General features: G+C 40.5%; 1 protein-coding gene across 1 annotated transcript; it reads right to left on the bottom strand.

Moving 5' to 3' along the window:
• Positions 1-295: 295 nt before the first annotated feature.
• On the bottom strand, positions 296-26,035 carry SLC30A5 (solute carrier family 30 member 5). The gene is made up of 16 exons (XM_055699171.1): positions 25,833-26,035; positions 25,489-25,611; positions 21,767-21,833; positions 20,343-20,428; positions 18,473-18,560; positions 16,616-16,703; positions 13,469-13,545; positions 12,089-12,259; positions 11,176-11,464; positions 10,600-10,808; positions 9,383-9,540; positions 8,648-8,777; positions 6,935-7,160; positions 5,299-5,525; positions 3,489-3,617; positions 296-2,740 (listed from the first exon to the last, which is right to left on the bottom strand). The coding sequence occupies exons 1-16, from the start codon at positions 25,904-25,906 to the stop codon at positions 2,570-2,572; spliced, it is 2,313 nt and encodes a 770-aa protein (XP_055555146.1). The 5' UTR covers positions 25,907-26,035; the 3' UTR covers positions 296-2,569.

Here is a 26,035-nt window from a genome sequence, read left to right as displayed (position 1 = left end):
GGCAGCACAGGCACGAAGCACTGACCCACCCCCCCCCGGTGGCGACCGGGGCCGTGCGGACGCGCCGGCAGCAGCGCGGCGAAGGCACGTTGGGCGGCGAGCGGCCGGCATCGCGGGGGGGCAGCGCCCAGCGGGGCCGTTCCCGCAGCCCATTGTCAAGCTGCCCCCTCTGACCAGCTCCTGCGCAACCCGCTGGAGCTGAGCCCAGAGGCGTTTCATACAGGCTTTTTCTTAATGTACTTTCCCCTTCACATCCCAACTGATTTTTTGACCAGAAAAGTCAAGATGCACTACGTAAAACGTTACTGAAAAACACATTTATTTTTTCCTCATTATATACATACATTGCTTGCTGCTGGATGTATGATACAGTTCATCATTCATTAAAATGAACGATGCAGTTCATTTTCAATGTTTCTGAAAGTGTTTTGTTGCAACTGTCTGTCTACAACGGAGTGACTACACTAACCCCCTGCCAGAGTATTTTATTAAAATATAAATCAATTGGCCTACACCTGCGATTTGAAACCTGCCCTTACAGCAGGGTTCCAATAGACCTTGCAGGGGGGAAGGCCAAACTCTTCTTTGGGGGATCACGTCCAGATACTGGCTCTTGTTAAACAAATTAAAGGTAGATGTTTATTGCTGTTGTCTTCCTGTCTCGGTAGCCAGGAAAAAAACACCTTTCACGTGTGTTGGGTACACAGAAAGCTGCTGAATGCATGTTAAGATGCAGGTTTACACTTGCCTGTGAAGTATCCAGGTACGGGCTGATCTTCACTGCTGCGATCATCTAACATGGTCCCAGCCACCTTAATTTGTTTTGGGTCCTGTTGCCACCAGCTGAAGTAATAAATTGGCATTTGCTCAGAGAAAAGCTGTGGCAAGCATGAAGGTTTTTCAATGATGTTAAGCTAACTTGATTTGAAAAGGAAAGAATTCCCCCCCTTTTCACCTACCTATCATACCTATTATGGGGGGCTAATGCTTGGTTTGGTGAAATGCTGTCAGCTCCAGTACTACCACCTCAAACACAAGTGGTGCATGTAAATATTAACTGAAGCTTTTTGTCCGAGAACGGTTTCCAAAACCGTAAGATCACCCTGCTTATAGGCTGTGTCTAATTGGAGCACTGTTATTCAGTGACCTGAGCCTTCTGGAGAAGGCAAGGTGAGAAAACCACTGAAGTGCCACAAATCGGAAGAAAACAGGATCAAGCTTTGAGAATTCTACTGGTTCTGCAGTGCTATCTCAAGAAATGAGGGACTGTGATTTGTGCCATCATCAATGTAAAAGCAATGTGACTTTTATTATGAGAAACGTACTCATTCTTGCTAACTAAGAACTGATTTGCTGAATTCCAAGGGAAATAAAATTTAAGTGCTTCAGACAAAAAGAAAAGGGGGCACAGGGAGACTGTAAACAGATGTAAGGATAAACACTTCTGAGGAGTTATTACCCTGTTAACAGGTTTTCACTGAAGACTGAGATTTGTTTTCTTTGCAGTATTAAGACCCCAACATGCGCAATTCCTTCTTAAACACACTCTTCTTTCCAGTCAAAAAGTGTCAGTTCACAGTTTGTTTCAGCAACTTGGCAAGTCCCAGACTACTGTCACAGTTCAGCGTTCTAACCCAGGACTGCTTCCTTGGGGAATACACAAAGGTATAGCTGGCTACAGTACGCTGCAGCTGTGTTAGGGTATTATGAAAAAAGTCAAGTAAATGACAGAGTAACGTATCTTGAATAGGTGAAGTTTAGCAAGTGCTATGATGCTGATTAATTAAGCTTCAAACTATTGCATTTACAGTTAATAATACAAAAAGTACAAAAAAATTATCTTACAGAGTGTTTTTTTGATCCTGAGTATTCCCAGGAAACAGAAAAGTGTCTGAAATATTTTCCCCTCCCAATTTCTGTTAAACTGTGGATTTCTCTCCTTAAAAAAATAATTTGATATAAATTTAAAATGGTAACATCTATTTGCTCTGATGCATTAAGTTTAGAAATCAGATTTGTATGCTTAGACATAATATAAAAACTGTATATTTCTATTATCTAACAGTGTGCAAAACCCATGACTTCATGTTGGTTTTTACTCCCCATAATAAAGGTGTACCTTTTTTTCATTTAATGAATCTTCGAGCTATGTTTGAAAGAAAAATAATTTTCAGTTGATTATATTTGCATTTCAATATAAATTATTTCCATTCCCACTGCTAACATGACATTATAATGATGATGTTCCATACTTAAAGTATGGAATATAGCTGTGCTCATCCACAAGTTGCAAGACTTCTGTTTAATAAACACCAAGCACAGTACTTCAGATTTCAGTTATTTTCACATGTACATCAAATTAGTCCATCTTATTTCCTATATAAAAACATCCTGATGCAATTTTAATAAAGATAGTATGCTTAAAAATTTCAAATATATAGTACATTTGTTTCTGTACATGTAATTTCATGTACATGCATAAAAACATGCAAGATTTCCTGACAAAAATACAAATATGGAATCCTACAGCTTCACAATTTACACCTTCTTTGGCAAGCACAACTTTGTATCACATGATGTAAGTACCATCTTTGTAGTATTTCATGGATTCTAGTTGCTGAGCCATTGCAAGGACATCCTGAAATCCTGTACTGAGTCCTGACATGTGCTGAAAATAAGCTTCCTTCTCCACCTGGACAGTTAGGTTGTTTACACCAGCATCTTTGAGAATTGCTGTAACCTGCACAGAACAGTATGGTTAACATTAGTGTTACACTTTATATGCATCTCCCAGTAACTTGCAGTATCCTGGCTCTGAAATACTTCAGATTGACAAAAATATCATCATAAAGAATTCAGTTTTCTGGAAAGCAAAGACTAGCTTCAGAGGGTACGTACGGCTTTGCAACTTCTGTAAGCCGCAGAACTTTTTGTTCTGCAAGCCTTTGCAACTTAGGAAGAAGTCATCTTTTAAAAAAGGGAAAAATTTTGTTTTAAAGAAAACAAAAAACCCAGGCAGACACATAACTAGTTATGTCAGTTATAAACCCACAATTAGCATCCAGATATCCCCACTGTTTTGCAGCATGAAAGCAACGTCCGTCTTCTCAGACCAGATGCAGCGACGCTTGCAACAGTGAGAAAAAAAAATCACATGCTTTTTTTGTTGTTTTGGTTTTGCAGGTGTTTTAGAGTTCCAAGCTAGCAGGCAAGGGAATGTACAGCATTAAAGATCAGCTCTGAGACCTTAACTAATAGTTACAAAAAAAAAATAAATCATGAACAGCAGCTTCAGATTCAGCCTATGACTGACAAAGGGCTAAAGAATAAGACATTAAAACATTAATTGTGGAGGCTGCAGACAGGCTTGGCTGCAGTGAGCATGACATAGTGGAGTTTAGAATTTTGGCCCCTTAAAGGACCCACCTGGAGGAATCCCATGGGTTAGGACTATTCTGTGATGAGGGTTTAAAAACCTTGCATCTTACCTGCTGTACAATTCTTTGTTCCATCACATCAGATACCACTTGCACATGTATGGTACCTGCCACAACACTTGCAGAGTGACACCAAAAATGAGGATCTCTGTAGGATATGACCCCCTCTATTTTCTGAATCTGTAAAGAAATTACATTAGCAACAGTTACTTTAAGAACACATTTTAAACTTGTGTATGTACATGGATAATGGTGGCAAATATTTCCCAGTGAAACAAGGCTGTATAGCAAAGCAACTTTCCAGCTGACCTGTATTCAGAAATACGTAGTATTGAAAGGTCATCTTGCTACTACTGGCAAAGACAAGAAGCTAAAAGTCAAGCTAAATGAAAAAACCCAGCAGAATGCCATGCTAAATAGGATGTGAAAAAACTGATTCAGTGTACAAATCAGAGTAACATCAACAGTCAGGACAACCAAAAAGCTGGCTGGGCATTTAACTATTTCTGGGTCATCTGTTGCTGTACTATTCAGGATTAGCAGCTGTTTAGTTATCATAGCTGGACTTAATTTATCATTTTTTTTTTAAACTGATCTTTGCACTGGATCTGGCTGGGATGGATTTAACTTTCTTCACAACAGCCCGTATGGTGCTGCATTTTGAATTGGTGCCTAAACCAGTTTTGACAACACACCAGTGTGTTGGCCGTTGCTGAACAGTGCTTGGGCACCATCAAGGCTTTCTCTTTTTGCACTCCACTCTGCACTGCACCTGCCCCGGTGAGTGGGCTGGGGTGGGCAAGAAGTGGGGAGGGGAAACAGCTGGGACAGCCGACCCAAGCTGGCCAGAGGGATATTGCGAGCCATGTGACACCATGCTCAGCAGTAAAAGCGGGGGAGGGGGGGAAATTTGGGCTTCCAGGGTGGCTCTAGGGACTTGTCTGGGTATTGGTCTGCATGGAAGGCAGTGAATGATTTCCATTGCATTGCTTGTTTGTTTGGGTTTTTCCTCTTTCCTTCACCTGTTAAACTGCCTTTATATTGCCCCCAGATTTTTCTTGGTTTTGTTCTTCCTTTTCTCTTCCCTGTCCCACTGGCAGTGGTAGTTGTAAAGGGGGAAGCAGGCACCTGGGTGTATGGATGCTTGGCTGCTGGCTGGGGTCAACCTACAGCAAGCACATTGTTTTACTGTGATGTTATTCTTTCTCATGCAGACGAGAACACTTCTCCCTCTCTACTAACTGACAGGACACCATCAGGATAGTCTTCCTTGCTGCCTCTAGTTGATGGCATCCTCAGAGAACATGTTACTAGTTCTTTGACAGAGAGGAGTTCTCCACACTGAGGCCTGCACTACAGATTTGGGCAGGAACTCCAAGTAAGCCAACAGTGAAGACTAAGTACAGCCTCAATGTACATACCACACTGCAGCAGACAGGAAGAGAATGGACTAGAATGAAAAAGTAATTAGAACAAACATCTCACCTGCTGTGAACCATCGTGCCCTTTATGATATGGAGAAATAAGAAAACCTGCAATTTTACAGTCTCAAGATACAATCCTGTAGCCTGAACCGTGCACATCAAGTTTAACGAGGCCACAGCTTTGGGGAATTGCTATGTAACTTTCTTAGTACTTCCCATGCTGTTACCACGCATATCTGAAATCATGAACTACCCATAAAAGCAAAGAACAGTAATCCTGTGATGTCTCTGCAAAATACATTTACAACAACTTGAGACATGAAGTGGTCTAAGACAATGGAAGCTGTCAGACTTATCTACTTGAGTTTAGTCATTATTAAGAACAGTTATAGCTTTGTATGTTTGTATATGAAAACATTTAGAATTGTAGTTCTGACCTTTTCTAAAGCAGCATGCAGATCTTTCTCCTGTTCTGGAGGTATCCTCAACAAAAGCACTTGACAGGCATCTTTCAATAGTGGGATAACACTAAGAAAAATCAATGTAGCAATAAAAAGAGAGCAGAGTGGATCAGCTATGAGCCATCCAAATTGCTGAATGAATATCGTGGATACGATAACACCAACACTGCCGAGAGTGTCTGCTAACACATGCAGAAACACACCTGGAAACAAAATCAATGGAGTGATTAAGCTGAAAAGTTCTGTTTAAAATGTATGTGTATGTTCCACAGCAGAAACATAGTAAGCTTTATTAAATTTGGTAAATACCCTTCAAGCTAAACAGAGGCAACTATTTTTTTTTGTCTGACCTGTGCAAAATTAAATAAAACATTTAGCTTTTCTAATATTTAATTACAGATCAATGAAATAAAACATTTTTACTCTACAGTGCAATGATCTAGGCAGGCATTTGCAGATTAAACCAAACGTGAATAGTCTTTAAATTGTTAGTAGGATTTGTACTGTATAGCATAATCATTTAAACTGTATAGAGGGACTGACTGATCCTTAACAGAGGATAAAATGATCAGTGTAAATGCACTGGCCTGCTAATGCGGACAGATATTAATGTAGCACTTGGTTTTTGTATGCCAGCTCTGCTCCCATTTCACAAGAAGATTGTCTATCTGCTACTGCTAGGCATTTTATACTTTATACTGCTTTAATGGTGGGTAGCATTCTTAATGTACATTGAATGGGCACAGAAAAATAATTGCTAACCATTTGCAAGATTAGTGCTAGTCAAGCGTCAGGATTTGAAAGAATACTGAAATAGCTAAGAGTATAGGCAGATTTCACAAAAATGCCAGACTGCTGAATTAGAACATAACCAATGAAATATGAGACTATTTGCTAAAATGTTTATGTTCTGACAAGCTTACATAAAAAAATCATTCTTTTGTACATTTTTTTTTTCATAAGCCAGGCAGTTGGTAAATAACTACTTTGTAACTACTAGGAAAAAAATTCTAAGCAGCAGCTAAGCTGAAATTTTTTATATATTGCCCTTCTCAGTTAGCTTCTGATTTTACACTTGTAAAAGAAAGTTTCTTCTTTATCACCTTGTCTTCTGAATCACAGATAGAAACATATTCTAGATGACTGGTTTGAATTTGTTCTTCTGCTTCTTAGCCCCTCCCCCAGTTGTTTTTGTAAGCAGCTGTCACACGATACCTAGAAGTGTGCTACTAACTTTATAGATAAGAGACCTTGTACTTTCATTTACAGATAGGACTTAGAAACAGGGACTTTCAGCTTATTCAATAAGGGTTACAATGACTGATTATAAATGCTAGTGAAGACTGTTTATTAATGCTTTTTATTGGTCCTTAGATATAATCTACGTCTAAGAAAGCCATGCAAAGAACCATTTCAGGTAATGTTTCTTCAAGTTAAACTCATTAATGAAGAAACAGTTTGAGAAATTAATGTACATCATATCAAATGGCTGCCAGATCACTTCTGGAAAGAGACTTCAAGAATGATGCATAGTACTGGGTCTGATTCTGAAAATCTTCAAAGTCTGCCAGAAATCACATGTATCATTTACAATTCAACCATCTCTACTTGCCTCTCATGTTGGTATTCATGCCTCCTGCAGAAGACCCGTGGGAATGTCCATGGCTGTGCCCATGGTCACTGTGGGAATGGACGTGCCCGTGGCTGTGGCTGTGCCCATGGTGAGAATGGCTGTGATCATGTAAGTGACAACCTCCCCGAGAAGCCCCATGGGAGTGCGCATGGCTGAAGGCACAGATACCAACAAGGTTTACAATCAGCCCTCCAACAGAGACTGGCTGTGAGAGGGAAAAAAGTTTTTAACTTCACTACATCCTCCCAGATGTTCAAGTTTATTTTCTAGAACACGGTAAACAGAAACAGTGTGCACCCAATCAAGGAGAACTGTGAAAACATTAACATCAACAGAAGGATTATTCTAATGTGAATTCCTCATCATATTCCTTTCAGTATACAAGCTGATTTCAAAGGAATTTTCTTCCTGTCTCAAAAAAAGCCAATTCTCACCAATCTTCCCCAAAAAACCACCGAATAATGACCACCAAAATGCAAAACCTAGTATCCGCTAATCAGGACAAGATAGCAAAATGAGTTTTAAGAAGGGGTGATTGATTTTATTTACTTCCAAAACCACATAAAGTGTTTTGAATACAACCTTTGCTTTGCTTTCATTGGCAAAATTAAAATTGTATATTGTATCTAAGACACATGCACTTCACTAATACTGTAGTTAACTGAAGACAGCAGCTAGTGCTTTACTGGTTGAGCTGTGCTTTTTATCGGTCTGCCTATTCTTCTACTCTTTTGAAAAACTAGCAAAGCTAGTAGAATTAAAGAGTAATTTCAGCTAATAAAGGAGTTAAGCAATTCCTTCTTAGGTGTTATGACACCTTTCCTTGGCTACATAGTCTGTGCTCATGTAGAGGGGTTAACCCCTCCCACCCCCAAGAAACAAAATCCGTAGTGAAAATGGAGCAAATATTGAAGATTAAGAAGAAGAAAAAAAATCATGCCTCAGTTCCATCAATACACATTTCTAATTGTGTCTACATAAAAATCTTTCTCTTTTTACTGGAGAGCAGGAGAGCACAAATTGGCAGGCGGGGTGAACAAGTGAAGCTGGAACTGTGACAAATTAATAGGCTTGGATTTGCAGAATCCCATAATATAAAATATTTAATTTGATGAAAATAAACTATTGCATTTGGAACAAAGGGATGGAAACTTGAAATTTTAAGTAGGGAGCCCCTGAAGAAGCTGTGGAATGTAAGGACACAGAGGTGTAGTTACTATTAGCTATGCACAGCTTCATGATTGCTCATGCTATATTGTTATGAATATCAACTCAGCATATTGTTACGAATTCTGGCTGAGTTTTGAGGCTTCTCAGAGACTAATATAAAATCTTTTCTGTAACAATTTACATTGGTCATATGACGTAACAGCAGAACAAAATTTAGCCTTGTGCAGATTATTTCCTTAGTATCTTTCACTGTAGAAAGATCACCACCTAAAAAGATTACAGCTTTAACATCTTAGAAAAAAAAATTATTTAGCTGTTACAATTACATAATACTCACCCCTATATACTTTCATATTTTAAAACTAGATGTATTTTGGATTTTAAAATTAGAATATGTTAAAAAGTCAAAGCATATTTTAGACCTCTTGAGTATGCAACTTCTCCCTCCTTAACTTTTTCAAGATGAACGTAAATGAACCAAGGAACTGCCAAGGAACATTCAAACAGAACGACAAAACTTACAGTTAACATGTTGGTATCTATGTCTGGAGGATCCACCAGTCTGGCCACTGATTCCATGAAGACAAAGAAAGCAATTACCATCAGAAAAAGGCCATTAATAAATCCAGAGAGAATTTCTACACGTCCATACCTGAAAGCAAACATATGTACTTTTGAGAGTGAAGAACAGGTACTCTGAACAAATTTCAAAGTTATAATAAATAAAGCTGTAGCATTTAATACAGCATTAAGATTGCTTCGATTTGTTTCTTTAATGGCACAAAATCATGCTTTTTTCATGGGTTATTTATTTCTGACCAAGAAAGCTAGTTTACAGCTGTCCTAATACCAAGAATTTAAAGCTATATTAATGTACTTTTATATATACTGTACATTCAGGGCTTCAAACTGCTAAACTGCTATGCAATTTAAGCATACAAATTTTCATTATGTCAGCAGAATGGAAACATATGAACACTGAATTTCAACATTTTTTTTTACATATATTCATATATAGAATGAGGTGATTTCTAAATAATATTCATAGTGATACAGTTTTAACTGTAGATATAAACTTTTTCGCAGGAGTAAGAGGGGAATAGTATGAACACAAAAGGAACAGAAGAGACATAGCAAAAAACCCACAAGAAGCATGCACCATTAAAACATCCCAAACACATCTTTATAGCAGGGCATTTTGAAAACAAGCAAGTAGAGTAATTTCCAGACAGTCCTTAAAGAACCTAATATACATACCCATAGGAAAATATACGAGTTGCTTTCCACCTTGTCATCAGAGCTGCAAAAAGCCCCATCACTAACGCAGAACAATCAAAAAGCATATGAAATCCATCAGAAATAAGACCAAGGCTATTGGTCCATACTCCATAAAAAAGTTCCACAAAAGTGAAAGCCTAAAATGAAAGAAAATTTTAATCTTGCTTCAAAGATTAACTTGTAATTTAATGCCTTGGTAGCTAGCAGGAAACTCTTTTCACAGGACACTTGACCATTTTCAAAAGTATTGTTCAAAGTATTTCTAGACCATTTTCTCTCTCCTACAGTGAACAAAAGTGATACATTCCAAGTTTATGAAAAGACATTTTTGAACCTACCCTCCCAAAAGGCTTAGACCTAAGAAAACAACCCTCTACAGGAGTCAATTTAAGTTCTCATTTAGAATTTTAAACTAACATTGTACAGACAAAGTTTTAAGCATTGTCATTAAACACTGTAACAACTCACGTTTAAAAGCAATGCTGTCTATACACCTGTTCTGTAAAAATTTTCTTTACCAATATAGTTCACTGTTTAAACCTTAGGAATTAGTTTTGAGAAGGGTAAACAAGGAAACATTTTTAATACATACATTTTCCCTGTAAGATTTACTATTATTAACTAGTCTGCCTGTGAACTTTCTTTCTTGTCTTTCATATTCCACAATGGAATTCCTTAAAGTTATCCAAGTTTCTCCCCGTTTTCTTGGATAATTGCCAAAGAACAGAGAACTTTGCAAATTAGGTTCTATCAGTCTTGCTTACTGCCTCACCTTTTCCTATTTGAGAAAGAGAGAAGCTAGAAATAAAACCAGCCTACTCCAAAATGTCACTAGTAAATCCCACGCTTACTATTTTGTTGTCCCCATCCTTGAAGGCCTTACCAGTTTCAGCTTACCTGCTCGTAACATTCAGACACCTCAATCTTAAGCATACGACCATACAAGTACTTACTGGTATAACAGTTACACATAGAACCAGTGCTACCACTGTGACAACAAATCAAAGTAATCTGCCACCTACTGCGAGATTAGCATAAGAATCTTCTATTTTAACATTCCATCTAATGAAACTACTCTATCAAGGCCCACTTTAAAGACAATTGAACATGGGAAACCTTTAAAGAATAACTCTTCTTACTGTACTATGTATATACTACTCTGATTTGGTTTGAAAAAAAACCAACCACGCACTTACCAGATTTAGGCACAAGAAATAGAAGATCTGCCTAGAATCATACTCTTCAAGGATTTGTTTCAGTGACTCCTTAATAAACCGGGGTAATGACTGAGAGCTCTGCTGTAATGCATCACCCATGAAGTTATAGAGAGGAGTGCCTTCAGGGGAATAGCCAATAAGGGTACCCTTCTGCCCTTTCCTGGAGGGGTAGGACAGGATATTTGCAGCTGCAAGGAAAGTATTGAAGTTTCAGTTGCTGTTTCTAAGCTTCACAGCTATTTTATAATGTGTTTTATCAACAATCAAAGCTTACATGAAATCTGCAGGCAGCAAAGTGATTGTCAACTTCATCTTGAGGTTTATAATTAGGTTTCATTGCTATGTAAGATTAGATCATCACTTCCACAACAGAAAAGATGTATTGCATTCTTTTTTTTGTAGACAGACAGTAAAGGAGCACAAAGTTACAGGCCTCTTTTATTCAGAAGAAACTATAAAAGCTCATCCAAAAGAATTCTGCACATACCCATTTTCTGATTGGCTTCCCAGTCACATGGACAACAGATTTATTAAAAGGTAAGTAAGAATACGTACATAAGATGAAGAAGACAGCACTCACTACCACCCCTCCAGAAAGAACGTGCTCTGTGCTTTCATGGTGTGGTGGCTTGTTCATAGCTCGAAGCTGGTCTGTTATTGGATGAGTCCAAAAGTTGCCAAAAAGCAGTGCACTAATGAAAATAAGAAAGGATCCGTATCGAGCACATGTGGAAGCTTCCATCTTGACAGAGCATATGGACTCCACGTAGAAATCCAGGATCACAACAAAAAAGATGACTGTTACAAAAGGCATGATGAGAGAAGACCAAGACTCTACTTTGCTCTGCAACAAAGAATACATTTCAAACAGGACTGTTCACCATTAGATGTGATTGTATATACAGCATTAAATCTAGGTCACTTTCATTACAAATGTTTTCAGCAATCCATCAAAACATAAATTATTTTATACTTTCAGTGTATCACACAAACTCAACATTCCAGCTATGGAAAGAGGCACATAGCTAATATGCACTGCAGAAGCTTATTTTAAATACTTTAATGTGCTTAAAAGCAACACCATATGCAACACCATGTTAGCAATGGTCTGCTCTCCCTAAGCACGCAGGCATAACCAACATGTCTTTAAATTACAGTAATCTACTCCTCAGGATAAAAGAGCCCTGCATTTATTGTCATTAATACTTGTGCAATGTTACTATATGAATCCAGGATATAATACCTGAGGCAGAAAGATGAAACAAAGTTATTACACAAAAGAGGAAATCAAGGTATCACACAGATAAACATAAAAATATAAGAGGGAAAATTTCAAACAGAGCTTACTATAAAAATGATGGTAACTTTAGGAATTTTAAAGATATTTTAGAGGAAAGATTTAAAATAAATTGTACTTGACAAGCAGAAGCATTACAAAAAAATATATTTTTTGTACTTGCTATCTTACCTCCGTTGTCAGAGAGAGGACAATGACCCATGGGCACAACAAAACGACAGAAACAAGATGAGACAAAGCTTGAAGACGCTTGGCTCCACCTACATCTACAGATAGTTTTCGGGAAGCGATGTGAAAACCAACCTTACAGCACAATGCCACTACAAGAAGCAATACTCCGCCCTGGAAACATAGAGGGATCCCATTAGCATTTCTTAGGATTCAAATATCTCACTCCAAACAAAGTGACGCTGACATGAAAGAAGATTAATATGCTTTCCTTAACTTACCAATGAAAGCCAAGGACAGGGTCATTTCCTGTAATTGCTACTCAAAAACAGTAACACAGCATACATAGTTATACCTCAGCACTATACACAACACCCTAATAAGACCTGAAGTTTAAAACTCTCAATAGTGTTAATTGACATACAACAGCAGTGAACTGGTAGTGAACAGCATACGAGGAAAAAGAAAAATTACACAGAATTTGATTTCCTATCTTCCATTATTAAAAAGCTGTTGAAAGCATACGTAAATCCCAAAAGTACCATGTCACCTGGGTTTCTAAGCTTTTGAAAACCTTTCCATCACTTACCTTTAATTGCACCGTATCATAGTGCTTCATAGTATTTTCTTCCCTTCACAACTGTTCCATAAATGAATCACAAGATACACACATAGCACCTCATCTCCCTTATATCACACTTGTTTTGAGCACAGTTAACCAGTCTCCCTAACATTTAATTTATTTTTATATTGACACTTTCTCAGCTGCTCTGTATTTTTTTTCCGTCATAGTCTGCAATGCAGCCACTTGGCACAAGACTAAGCTAACCAAACAACTCAATTAGCCAGGTCAATTCCATACGGTAAGATTTTGATACTCAGTTGTTACTCATGCCACCAGTTATAATGTGACTATACTACTGAGCAGAAGTATCAGAATCTGTGCCTCCAGATACAAGTGTCTAAAGAATAAGGATGCAGATTCCAGATACAAGGAAAGACTGGGGAAAGATAAAGAAGCAGCAAGAAAACACAGGCCAAAAAAGTGAGCAAGAAACAGCATGTATGCAAAGCATTACGAACATCCAGAACACTGATGACGGAATATTTCATGGTAATTTTAATGAGACTTTTTAGGTTATACATTACAGCAAAACCCGTATCAGCTATATAAGCTGAATATTGTATGGTTTGGCTTGCTGTATTGAAGCTGCTCATACTCAATCAGGATGTAAAAATTACAGTGCTAGTTCAGTTCCCATATGGGGTGGGGATGTTTAACTTTCCTGTTTTCATCTAGGCTTGGATTAGGTGTGAGCTGGTAAAATTCTTACCTACAAAACTTAAGAGAAATATTAACCTACTAAAATACAAGTTATTTACCTTGTGATCTGCAACACCCAGGAAAGCAATGATTGTATACAGAACATGGGTAAGAGCACTATCATGATGACCTTCAGCTAAATAAAAAAAATATTAAGGAACAGTTTTATTTTACAATTTTGTTTTTAAAACCAAAGAGCAGGTAGAGATAGCAGAAGACCACAGAAAGCAGATGTAAGCAAACTGAACTGTAAGGTTTGTCATCTCCTTAAAATTTAGGAAGGATAAAAATATTTCCTTAGAAATTAAACAGTTACAAATATTGGGGGAAAAAAACCTCAAGTATTTTGAAATAACAGAACATTGTCACTGTTAAATACTGCACAGCAGTCATGATACAGGATTTAAGTTAATTGAAAAATATACTCAACAGCATTAAAAATCAGATCAAGTTTCACTAAAAGCACTAAACCAGTGAGGTGTCTAAAATATGATCTGTATTTTTCCAATTTCTAAATATTTAAACTTTAGAAAACAAAAAGTAATTGACAAGCACAACGTAGCAAATACTAAAAACCTGACAGGTTTTGGGAAGCCTACCAAAGCACACTTTAACAATGAATTTACTCACTGAAAACTCTGGATTGATTGATACTATTCCTGAATATACCATTTGCACTTGTAATTCCATTTTTCATCCTTCCTTGAGAAAATTTACTTTCACCTTGTTTGTTTCTACTGCCCATCCTTAGATGTACCACCTTTTGCCAGTGTACTTCACTATGATGGGATGATGTGTTGAAAACTTCAACACTTCCAGTTTACTCCATGGCTCTGAAAGCATGTTAGCCAGCTTCCATTTGCGGCTTTAAGTCCATTGTTAGAACTACTGCAGGCTACTTCACGTCACTTTTCAATACAGCAGCTGAACTGAGATTACCACATTTACATAAGCACAAAACAATCTTCAAGCCACCCCCCATGATATTTGAGAAGTCATGGCAACTGGAAAAAGGGAAATACAGCACTCATTTTTCAAAAGGCTAGAAAGGAGGACCCTGAGAACTACTGACCTGTCAGCCTCACCTCTGTGCCTGGGAAGATCATGGAACAGATCCTCCTGGAAGCTATGCTGAAGCACATGGAGGACAGGGAAGGGATCTGAGATAGGCAGCATGGCTTCATTGAGAGCAAGTCCTGCCTGACCAACCTAGTGGCCTCCCATGATGGAGTGACTACTTCAGTGGACCAGGGAAGAGCTATGGACATCATCTACCTGGACTTTTGTAAGGCCTTTCACTGTCTCCCACAACATCCTTCCCTCTAAACTAGAGAGATGGATTTGATGGACTGTTTGGTGGATAAGGAACTAGCTGGATGGCCACAGCCAGAAAGTAGTGGTCAGCGCTCCATGTCTGGATGGAGCTCAGTGGCAACTGGTGTCTGTCAGGGGTCTGTACTGGGACCAACAGTGTTTAGTATCTTCCTCAATGACAGACAGTGGAATTGAGCGCACCCTCAGCAAATCTGCAGATGACACTAAGCCGAGTGGTGCGGCTGAGGTGCCTGAGGGATGGATGCCATTCAAGACCTGGATAAGCTTGAGAAGTGGGCCCATGTAAACATCAGGAGGTTCAACAGAGACAAGTGCAAGGTCCTGCACCAGGGTTGGGGCAGCCCCCAGGATCAATACAGGTTGGGGGATGAAGGGATTGAGAACAGCCCTGAGGAGAGGCACTTGGGGGTACTGGTGGATGAAAAGCTGGACATGAGCTGACAATGTGTGCTCACAGGCCAGAAAGCCAACTGTACCCTGGCTTGCATCAAAAGAACCATGGCCAGCAGGTTGAGGGAGGTCATTCTGCCCCTCTACTCCACTCTCATGAGACCCCACCTGCAGTAATTTTCCTGGTTTCAGCTGGGATAGTTAATTTTCTTAGTAGCTGCTGCAGTGCTGTTTTGGATTTGGTGTGAGAACAATGTTGGTACCACACTGATGGTTGTTGCTAGGTAATGTTTATAATAAGTCAAGGACTTTTTGGTTTCTCGGGCCTTGCCAGAGAGAGGGCTGGAGCGTCATCAGTCATTGGAGGGGACACAGCCAGGACAGCTGACCTGAACTAGCCAAAGAAGTGTTCCATAACATGCAGTGGTGGCTTATTGCAGGAGGGGGCCTGGAAATCAGGACCATAAAGTGGCAATCAGTTAGCTGAGGGGAATGTGCTCGAGCTTGTCTAGACAACAATTAACATGATACAGAGCACAGGGGAGTGGGGGAGGGATGGCGCCAAGGAAAGGTAACACCTTGCTGTTAATTGATGGTAGTTAACCACCAATCAGGGATTGCCTAGTATGCAAGGCTTAGCTTCAAGAACCAATCTGTTTAAAACGCACAGCTTCTGAAAGTGTATATAAACTCGTGCTGCTGTACAATAAATTGACATTTGCTTGCATCAAGCTGTGTCCGTCTCTTCATTCGCCACAGCTTATAAGAAAGATGGGGACAGATTTCTTGGCAGGGCCTGTTGTGACAGGACAAGGCGTAATGGTTTTAAACTAAAAGAGGGTAGATTCAGACTAGATATAAGGAAGAAATCTTTTACGATAAGGTTGGTGAAACCCTGAACAGGCTGTCCAGAGAGGTGGTAGGTGCCCCATCCCTGGAAACATTCAGGGTCATGTTGGATGGGGCTCTGAGCAACGTGATCTAGTTGATGTCCCTGCTCATTGTAGGGGGGTTGAACTACATGAACTTTAAAGATCCCTTCCAACCCAAACCATTCTGTGTTCTGTGATTCTATGACTTCCCGGATGTATGGAAAGGACTGCCAGCCAGGCTGTCAACAGTTTACTGCACACACTTACGCTACAGCCATTATATCTAGCATTTCTAAAAAACCAGGGAGAGCCGATCAAAAAAGCTTCTAGCAATCCTAAGTGGTCTGATACGTGCAAATGAGCAAGGAGCCTTTAATTACAACTTAAAATCTACAGCTGAGTTCTAAGTTATCAAAGTAAGTAATGCCATTCATTCAGCTCTAAGTATCAGTATTTAGATGTAAAGGTAAAATCTTACGCTATAATATCCTTGAAAGCTAAGATTCCTATCAAGAAAAATGCAAGCCTGTATAATTCAGTGCACTCACTTTCACATTCTCTCTGCTCCAGATACAGGCACTTGCCCATACACACAACAAGAAAGGATACGATGTTCTGCTATTTTAGCCATGAGGTCATCATTATCAAAAAGTAGCAAGCAGATGACAGCTATGATGAAAAATGCAGCACCTCTTGTCTGTAAGAAGAAAAAGAAACCAACAACAAAACCACATCCCAAATATTTTTATAATGTGCTTTAACAGATTAATATAAAAAATACAGGAAATTAGTCCCTTCCCTCTCTCTTTCTTGATCGATGCAAGCATACTTTAGTTCATACTTCAGTTCAGTAAGAAAAACATGAAAAACCCACCATTTTTTTTTTTTTAAAGTGACTGTAACAATATAATTTTATATTTGTTCTGGTTTTCAGATTTACCACAGAACTCAGAGCAAATCACCACTGTAGCAAGCTAGATGCCTGTATCTTATGAACTTCAGGTATGATTGCTTCCTTCTTCATGGTGTTTCTGCCTGCCAGAATGCACAGCTACTTAAGCCTGATCACTTCCTATTTTGTAGCATCAAGGAGCTATAAAGCAGATCTAGTGGACAAACTGTAGAATTTTGTCTTAGGGGAAGTAAAGGCTAAAGCACTGTGCAAAGGCTCTGAGAAAGCAAAGCTCTGAAGTCCTTCTCTGGGGAAGGGACAGAGGTAGCTATGAAATCCCAGCTTTCACCACCCTGACTTGTAACACTGCAATTTTCGTATTCATCTTGGCAAAACCCTGAGCTCTACAGATAAAAAAATACTACAACAGTTCATTTTCCTAAGCCAAATACAGCTATGACATTCTTGTTTCAGAAAGTCAGCTGACTTCTTTTTGCCACAGTTCATAAAGCTGAAATATTCAGAGGACAGGGTTATTGCTTCTTTGTTTCTACTGCCTTAGATATGCAGCTTAATTGTCAAGCCTGGTCCTCTAAGATAGATTGACAAAGAGCCTCTCTGAAGCTCTAAATCTACTCTTTGGGTGGTTGGCTGGAGAAAAATTTTTTGTTCCACATGAAACGCTTCATGCTGGATGCCCTAAGCATCTCAGTTTGAGGGCGGTTAGTGTAGAGTGTCAGAGCAGATGACTGTGCTATTCACTTTATGGCCAGCCTTTTTAAAAGTGACTGGGGGACTCCAGCAGCATTTATGAGACAGAAATTTAAAAAAAGCTCCCAGTCTGAGGCAACACCAAAGCCTGACTTCCTCTTACACAGCAAGTACTCTAGCCTCAGGTATGTGACATCATAAGATACCTTTCTCCAACTATCACTGCTTTCGAGTGAAAGTAGCCAAGACTTCAAGGTGCTGGGATGAGCTCACTCCATTCAGGGTTGATACAGCACACAGCTGGAGAGAACCTTGCGAAATTTTTGTAATGCAACTCAGACAAAAGGCATAGACCTCTGCTTAAGTGACAGACTGGGCCCAAGTATTCAGCACATATAGGCTCATGCAGACATTAAAGTACTTAGAGAACTTTCTGGCAGAAAAAACAAAGTATGTGAAAACCTATAGACACTGAAGAAGCTAGGCAAGGATCTGGAGACTGTATTGCTAGACTTCAGTGTCTGAAGGCCAGTGCCACTACACATTTGTATGTGCTTTTGTCAGTTTGAACTGAAAACCTCATTACAAAGAATGCTGACGTGCAAAAATAATTCTCAAGGTTCTTTTCCACCTAGAAACAGAAAACCTCTCAGGTACTTGACATGGATCTCCAACAGGTTCACCCACTGTTTTGCTTTCAATGTCATCTTTATTATTTCAGGTAGTAAATCTTACAATTTCACCACTAATTAAACTAAAAAATCCCACAGTTTCTATGAACATTGTTTGTTTCCGGTAAAGAAGTACTTGAATTTCTAGCATTCGGTATTTTTTGCATTTGATAAACCAACATTTTTAAATACCTTTGCTGGTCCTCCACCTGAGTTTGTGAATAAGACACTAAGGAGTGATAGCACAACCACATCACTGTGCTCAAACAGCAACAATGTCCTATAAAAAATGAAATAAAACACTTACATCCACTTACAAGGAGTTTATCTCACAAGCTTGATGTACACTATTTCACCTAAAATTCAATGACACAGCAGTTAAAGACATCCTGTCATTTCAACAAATTTAAACAATTCAAAAGGATAAATGCGAATCTATTTGCCTTTACCAGTAATAGATCTAGATGTGGACAGCTAGACATATCACAAACTAAGAACTTCCTAACTCAAGGAGCAGATTAAAATTACTCATTTATAGATTACTTTCTTATATTTTCTTCTTATAACACAAGATAATGACTTGCTCAAGATAGAATTATTATTCCCACTACAATACCTCCTCTAACCCAAAGTTTCTGGCTCCCAGAAAAAAGAGAGGTCGTGTGCTGTTCTATTACATTGTGTTTATTGAGGTGTTGATGGTCTAATAGTTTATAAAACCTCAGAACCTCTTAATTACTGAAAACAAGAAATTCTAACTTGCACACTAATCTGCTTCAGATGACAAAGGCAGACTAATAAGCTATACTGACAGCTTTTCAGAGCAGAACATGAAAGTAATAATCACTGTCACATTTACCAAATGCTTCTGCTGTTCTCCCCATAGAAATATAGCCTGTTAGGGCCCATGCTACTGGTTCTGTTTGGGAAGACTGCAAGCATCCAGAAAGGCACTACAGTATTAAAAGTCCTATTAATCTCAGGTGTGCCTTCTCCTGTGTATAGAAGATAAAATTTCAACTTCATAAAATGCATCATTTAAGGCTTTACCTTCCTCTCTCTAATGAAAGATGCTTTCTAATACATCAACTGTATGTTGATGTTGCTGTCTAATGTTATTCTTTATAATTACTTAGTACTGCTAACAAACCACGCAAGACAGGCTGAGAGAACTGGGGTTGTTCAGCCTGAAGAAGAGAAGGCTCCCTGGAGACCTTATAGCAGCTGTCCAGTTCCTAAAGGGGGCTGCTTATAAGAAAGATGGGGACAGACATTTTGGTAGGACCTGCAGCGACAGGACAAGGGGTAATGGTTTTAAACTAAAATAAGGTAGATTTAGATTAGATATTAGGAAGACATTCCTCACTGTGAGAGTGAACAGGCTGCGCAGAGAAGCTGTGGATGCCCCATCCCTGGAAGTGTTCAAGGCCAGGTTGGATGTGGCTTTGAACAACCTGGTCTAGTGGAAGGTGTCCCTGCCCATGCAGGAGGGTTGGAACTAGATGATCTTTAAGGTCCCTTCCAATCCAAACCATTCTGTGATTTTGTGAAGTGATTCTTCTCCCAGTATATGCCCTAATGCTACCCAAGTCCAACACAGCACATGTGTACAAGTGCCCTACAACAAATGCAGAGATTGAGTCTAGTCACCTGGCATAGGAATACAAGCTGCCAACACTAGTTGTCAAGTCATGGACTTCAACCCTTAAATAAACAGTTGGGGTTGCATTAATGAGTCTAGGGAAATGATGAAAACTATAGCCAGAAAAACAGCGATCTTGTTGTATCACTCACATCAATAGTTTAAGCACTGTCAAGAATTTCACTGGTATCTTGTCAAAGAATGCATGAAGAAAATTACAAGTTCTGCAGAAAATTACATGTAGTTTTTCCCAAGCACAACAGTGTTCACAGGAAAAAGCATAAAGATTCATCTAAAATTTCAAAAAAATAAGACAAGGGGCTGACGGACAGAAAACAAAAAAAAAAGAATAAGACAGGGAAAGATCACAAAAATTAGCTTAAATAGAGAGAAAATTCTTTACAGTAAATACATAATTACCTCAGTGGTCCACAAAGAGTAAGGCCAAAAAACCACAAGAGTGAAATGATACATCCCACAACAGCATGCTTAAAAATTTTGATCCACTACAAAAGAAAGGTATTTCATTATTATTGCTCCACAGTTTCAAAATAAATGCCCCATTATTAGCATTATTAGCACAGTAGCTGTAGAAATATAAAGGAAACATACGCTCTGCAGTGTCTGCAAAATTCAGAGTATGATTATCTTCTTACCCACTTTGCCAGGCAACAAAGGGTTTTTTGGACATATTATGAAACAGAATTAATTACTTCTTTTCTACCACAGTACTAGATTCTATAGTATAATCTGAGATCTCCTTAACAAAAAAACTGGACAAAAAGGCTGAAAAAAATTAAGTCTATTTACCTGTCAAAGATGCTGTTTATTTTGTAATCTATTGCATATATCTGATAAACACATACAGAGCTAGATAAAACATTCAAGATACAGAGACTAAGACCCTAGGTCTACAAGTATTTATGCACATGTTAAATTCTTTCTTCAGGAAGCAGGTTGTAATTCAGCTATTCAATACATTATTAACTTCTAATGCAAGTTTTTGAAGGGAAGTAATTTTGGAAACACATTAAACAAGACAAAGTGCCTATGACAAACATTACATCTAAAAAATCCCCAATTTAAAAAATTTTAGCAATAGTGAAACTGTAACTGGACAGATTCTTCTGAACAAAAATCAAAGATCCAATTTGTTCCTGTCCACACTTTAAAATTCTGCCATATGTATCTAAACACAAAAGCAGTTGACATTTGGAACACTTCTCAGGCTATCCTCCAGACTGTCTCTACTTGGCACATGCACTGTTAACACCGTGCATGAATCAAGTTTTTGCATAGTTACATACAACCAAGATAAATACAAAGCAGGTGAAGAAAATTTATTTCATACAAAATAGCAGGTCCCAACCTGGCCCTGCTCTTAACTTCTCAGGGTACTGGGAACTCAAGATGGGTTTGAAGAGCAGTTACACTAGCTCCTCAACACAACACAACACAACACACCATACAGAAACCACTCTTTTTGCTTGGGGGACAGGACTGGAGGACTTTGACATTTTGCCAGTCCAGAATTAGACCTTCCGAACTGGCGAAATCGGCTAAGTAGACTTCAGCTCTTTTTGAAAATTCAATCCTCAAAAGACATGTTTGTATGGAGCCAAGGACCAAACTTTTCACAACACTGTCAAAAGGAGCTAACAAAACCTACAAATGCTGGTTGTTTTTTACAGTGCACTAGACATAAAGTTAGTTACACACTTCTAGAAACTGCAACCACATCTTCAAGTGGATTAAACTTTGTTCCACTTTTACTCTTGGCAAAAGCCACGTTGTCAAAACTATCTACAAAGCTTATCAAATCACTATTACATATGTCAACTCACCTGACGCTTAGTTACCACTTTTCCAGAAGAAAATGGTTTTTGAAACAAAACCATAAAAAATGCGGACCTGTTAAAAGGAGAAAGTTTTCTTTATTAGTACATAAACAGCTTTTTATTCAAGCCTGCTCTAAACAACTAGGTCTCTCCTACTAAGCTCAGTTTACAAAATGGCTTCCTCTGCATTTTTCTTAAAAATACACTGACCAGAGTCACTGGTTTTATTTTCCCTGCTGCATTACACGTCAGATACCAGTACAAAGATGATGAAAAGTGAACTTTAGTTCTTGTCAACTTTAATGCAAGTTCTCCAGAGAATGGCTAATTGAGAAGTCTACCCGTGATTTACAAAAATCAAAATAACTGACCTTAGTTTTGGGGAGAAATAATACTATGCTTTTTATTAGCAAGATACATACACCCAAAGGCTTATTCACATATGGAATGCTAAACACAGCCTTGTTAGAAATGGTAAGAAAGAAACAGCACGCATTTTCCTCAACTGGGATCAAGAGTAAATGATGGGAAAAAGAAAAAGACTATGGTGCTTCAGAATACGCATGTGAAAAGCTCAGAAATGTGAAAAATTTGAAATAAAAGGAAAAAATGAGGTTCCAAATGTACCAACTCTGCCAAGTTTATTACAGAAATGCTCTTCCACATCAGTGCCTGACAAGATCATAGAATGATTTAGGGTGGACAAGATCTTTGAGATCATCAAATTGAACCATTAACCCCGGATTGCCAAGTCCATCACGAAACCATGTCCTTAAGCACTGCATCTGCATATTTTTTGAACACCTCCAGAAATGGTGATTCTACCATCCATTGCGTCAACAGCCCTTCCGTGAAGAAATCTTTCCTAATATCCAATCTAAACCTCCCCTGGCTTAACTTGAGGCTGTTTACTCTTGTCCTGTTGCTTGTTACCTGGGAGAAGACACCTACTCCCACCTGCCCACAACCTCCTTTCAGGTAGTTGTAGAGAGAAGATTTTCTGTGGGATTTTGCCCCAACCCCCAGTTCTTTTGCTGTGATGGTACCACGACCATCTTCATCAAATAGGTAAAAAGCTTCCTTGAATTCAGCAACCTGTTCTTCAGTCAGCTGATCAGCCATTGCGTGGTGGCTGCACAAACTGCATGATCATAAGCTGTGGTGGCTGTTCTAACATGGAGCAGATCCTCCTGGAAACTATGGAAAATATGCTAAGGCACATGATAAATAAGAAGGTGACTGGTGACAGCCAGCATGGCTTCACTAAGGGCAAATCATGCCTGACAAATCTGGTGGCCTTCTATGATGTGGTCACAGTCTTAACGGACAAGGGAAGAGCGACTGATGTCATCTACCTGGACTTCTGCAAAGCTTTTGACACATCCCACATGACATCCCTGTCTCTAAACTGGAGACATGGATCTGATGGATGGATGACTAGGTGGATGAGGAAGTGGCTGGATGGCTGCGCTCAAGGAGTTGTGGTCAATAACTTGATGTCCAAGTCAAGACCAGTGGTGAGTGGTGCTCCTCAGGGGTTGGCACTGTTTAACATCTTTGTCAGTGACACTGGCAGTGGGATCAGGTGCACCCTCAGCAGGTTAGCTGATCACATCAAGCTATGCAGTGAGGTTGACAGGCTGGAGGGAAAGGATGACATCCAGAGAGACCTTGACAGGTTGAGAGGCAAACCTCATGAAGTTCAACAATGCCGAGTGCAAGGTCCTGCACTTGTGTTGGGGCAATCCCAAGCACAAATACGGGCTAGGTTGGGAATGGATTGAGTGCAGCCCTGAGGAGGACAAGAAGCTCAACATGACCTGACAATGTGTGCTTGCAACCCAGAAAGCCTAGGATACCTAGGCTGCATCAAAAGAAGCATGGCCAGCAGGTCGAGGGAGGCGATTCTCTCTCTCTGCTCTGCTCTGGTGAAACCCCACCTGGAATAGTGCATCCAGCTGTGGGGCCCCCAAAATAAGGACATGAACCTGTTGGAGCAAGTCCAGAGGAAGGGCACAAGGATGATCAGAGGGCTGGAGCAGCTCTCCTATGAAAACAGGCTGAGAGTTGGGATTGCTCAGCCTGGAGAAGCAGACTCCGAGGAGACCTTGTAGCAGCTGTCCAGTTCCTAAAGTGGGCCTGCAAGAAAGCTGGAGAGGGACTTCTGACAAGGGCATGTAGCAACAGGACAAGGGGGAATGTATTTAAACCAAAAGAGGGTGGATTTAGGTTAGATATTAGGAAGACATTCCTTACTGTGAGGGTGGTGAAGCAGCCTGGGAACAGGCTGCCCAGAGAAGCTGTGGATGCCCCATCCCTGGCAGTGTTCAAGGCCAGGTTGGATGTGGGTTTGAGCCACCTGGTCTCATGGAAGGTGTCCCTGCCCACGGCAGGGTCTTGGAATGCGATGACCTTTAAGGTTCCTTCCAATCCAAACCATTCTATGATTCTATTATCAGGTAAACATGAAGCAGGATTGTGTCTGCAAAGGATGCTTCTGTGTATTTGCTGTTAGTTCCTAAACTTCAGCTCTCAATCAGGCAAAAACAGCAGTTGAAGCTCCCAAGAACTATACGAATACAAATTATAAGCAAGCAAGCTTGTCTTCTATACCCTTCTTAAGAAAATGTGGACATGTCCAAGTTTCCCACGATCAGTACTGTCGCAATACGACTAGTTTTGAAGTAGCAGAAACACTGAAGTTTCCTAATGGTAAAGAGGCCTTAAAGAAGAGACGTGGATAGACTACAGAGCTGGGCAATCACTACAGTATGAAATTTTAAAAAGAGCAAGTGCCAGATTCTCCACTTGGGATGTGGTAATCCTGGCTATACATACACACTGAGGGACAGGAGGCTGGAGAGCAGCCCCACAGAAAGAGCTGGGCGTTTGGGTTGATGGCAAGTTGAGTATGAGTCATCAGTGTGTCCTGGCAGCCAGAAGGGCCAACCATGTCCTGGGGTGCATGAAGCACAGCACGGCCAACCAGTCCAGGGAGGTGACTGTCCCACTTTACACTGCACTGCTGCAGCCCCATGTCAAGTACTGTGTGCAGTTGTTGGTGCTTCAATGCAAGGACATTAGACTGTTGACAGTGTGTTCACAGAAGGGTGACCAAGATGGTGAAAGGTCTCAAGGGCAAAACTTAGAAGTGGCTGTGGTCACCCGGCTTGCTCAGCTTGGAGAGGGCTGAAGGGTGGCCTCATCACAGCCTGCAACTTCCTCGAGGCGTGCTGCCGAGGGGGAGGTGCCGGTTTCCTTGCTGGTGACCAGTGATAGGACATAAGGAGATGGAATGAAACTGCAAGGGGAAGTTCAGACTGGACATGAGGAAAAGGTTGTTCACTGAGATGCTGGTCAGTCACTGGGACAGGCTGCCCAGGGAAATGATACTGGCACCAAGCCTGTCACAGTTCAAGGAGCATCTAGACAATGTTCTTAGCCGTACAGTTTAGTTTCAGGTAGTCCTGCAAGGAGCAGGGAGTTGGACTTGATTATCCTTATGGGTCCTTTCTAACTTATTATATAATTCTGAAATTACAGTGACTAGAGATATGGGTGAAAACTTATATGAATAGAGTATTTCCTTGATCCACTGCTATGCTTTCTCCTCTTTAATTAACTGATAATAACATAATGGACGGTATAAACTTGATGCTGACAAATAACACCGTAGACAAAGCAAGCTGTAACGGCGGTGGACAAGGCTTCACCCCCTGCACACTCACCCCAGCTGCACTATAAAAATAAACTGCACAAGGTGCACCGCTTTCAGAAGGTCGTAAGACTCGAAGAGGCCCACGGCTTTCAAAAACTTGGCGAAGCACAGCAGCACGATGTAGCGAGTCAGCCTGTAAGAGAAGAGTGCAGCCTGCACCTCCGGCCACGCAGGGCCGCCGCCCGCCCCGCCCGCGCCTCACGCCGCTGAGGCCGCCGGCTCCCACCGCCCCCGGCGGGCCGAAGGGCGACGGCCGCTGCCCCCCGGCCCAGCGGGAGAGGCGGCCACGGGTAGCGCCCGCCGAAGGGGCCCGCCTCACCCAGCGACGAACCGTTCCCTCCCCGCCGCCGTTACCGGGCGCTGGGTACATCCACAGGCCCCAGGAGGCCGCCGCCAGCCAAGGCCTGCCCGCTGTACTTCTCCTCCATGCCGGGGCGAGGGAGCGGCACGGCCCCGCACTCCTGCGGGGGAAGGGGTGCGAGCGCTCCGGCGCGGCGCGGCACGGCCCGCCTCCCCCGCAGCGAGGCAGCGCCTTCCCCGCGGCCCGGCGGCCGCCG

Source organism: Falco cherrug, chromosome Z, assembly GCF_023634085.1.
Source record: "Falco cherrug isolate bFalChe1 chromosome Z, bFalChe1.pri, whole genome shotgun sequence".
Lineage (NCBI taxonomy): Eukaryota > Metazoa > Chordata > Aves > Falconiformes > Falconidae > Falco > Falco cherrug.
Note: the sequence above shows the minus strand (reverse complement) of the source record. Positions and strands in the feature narration are given on the sequence as shown.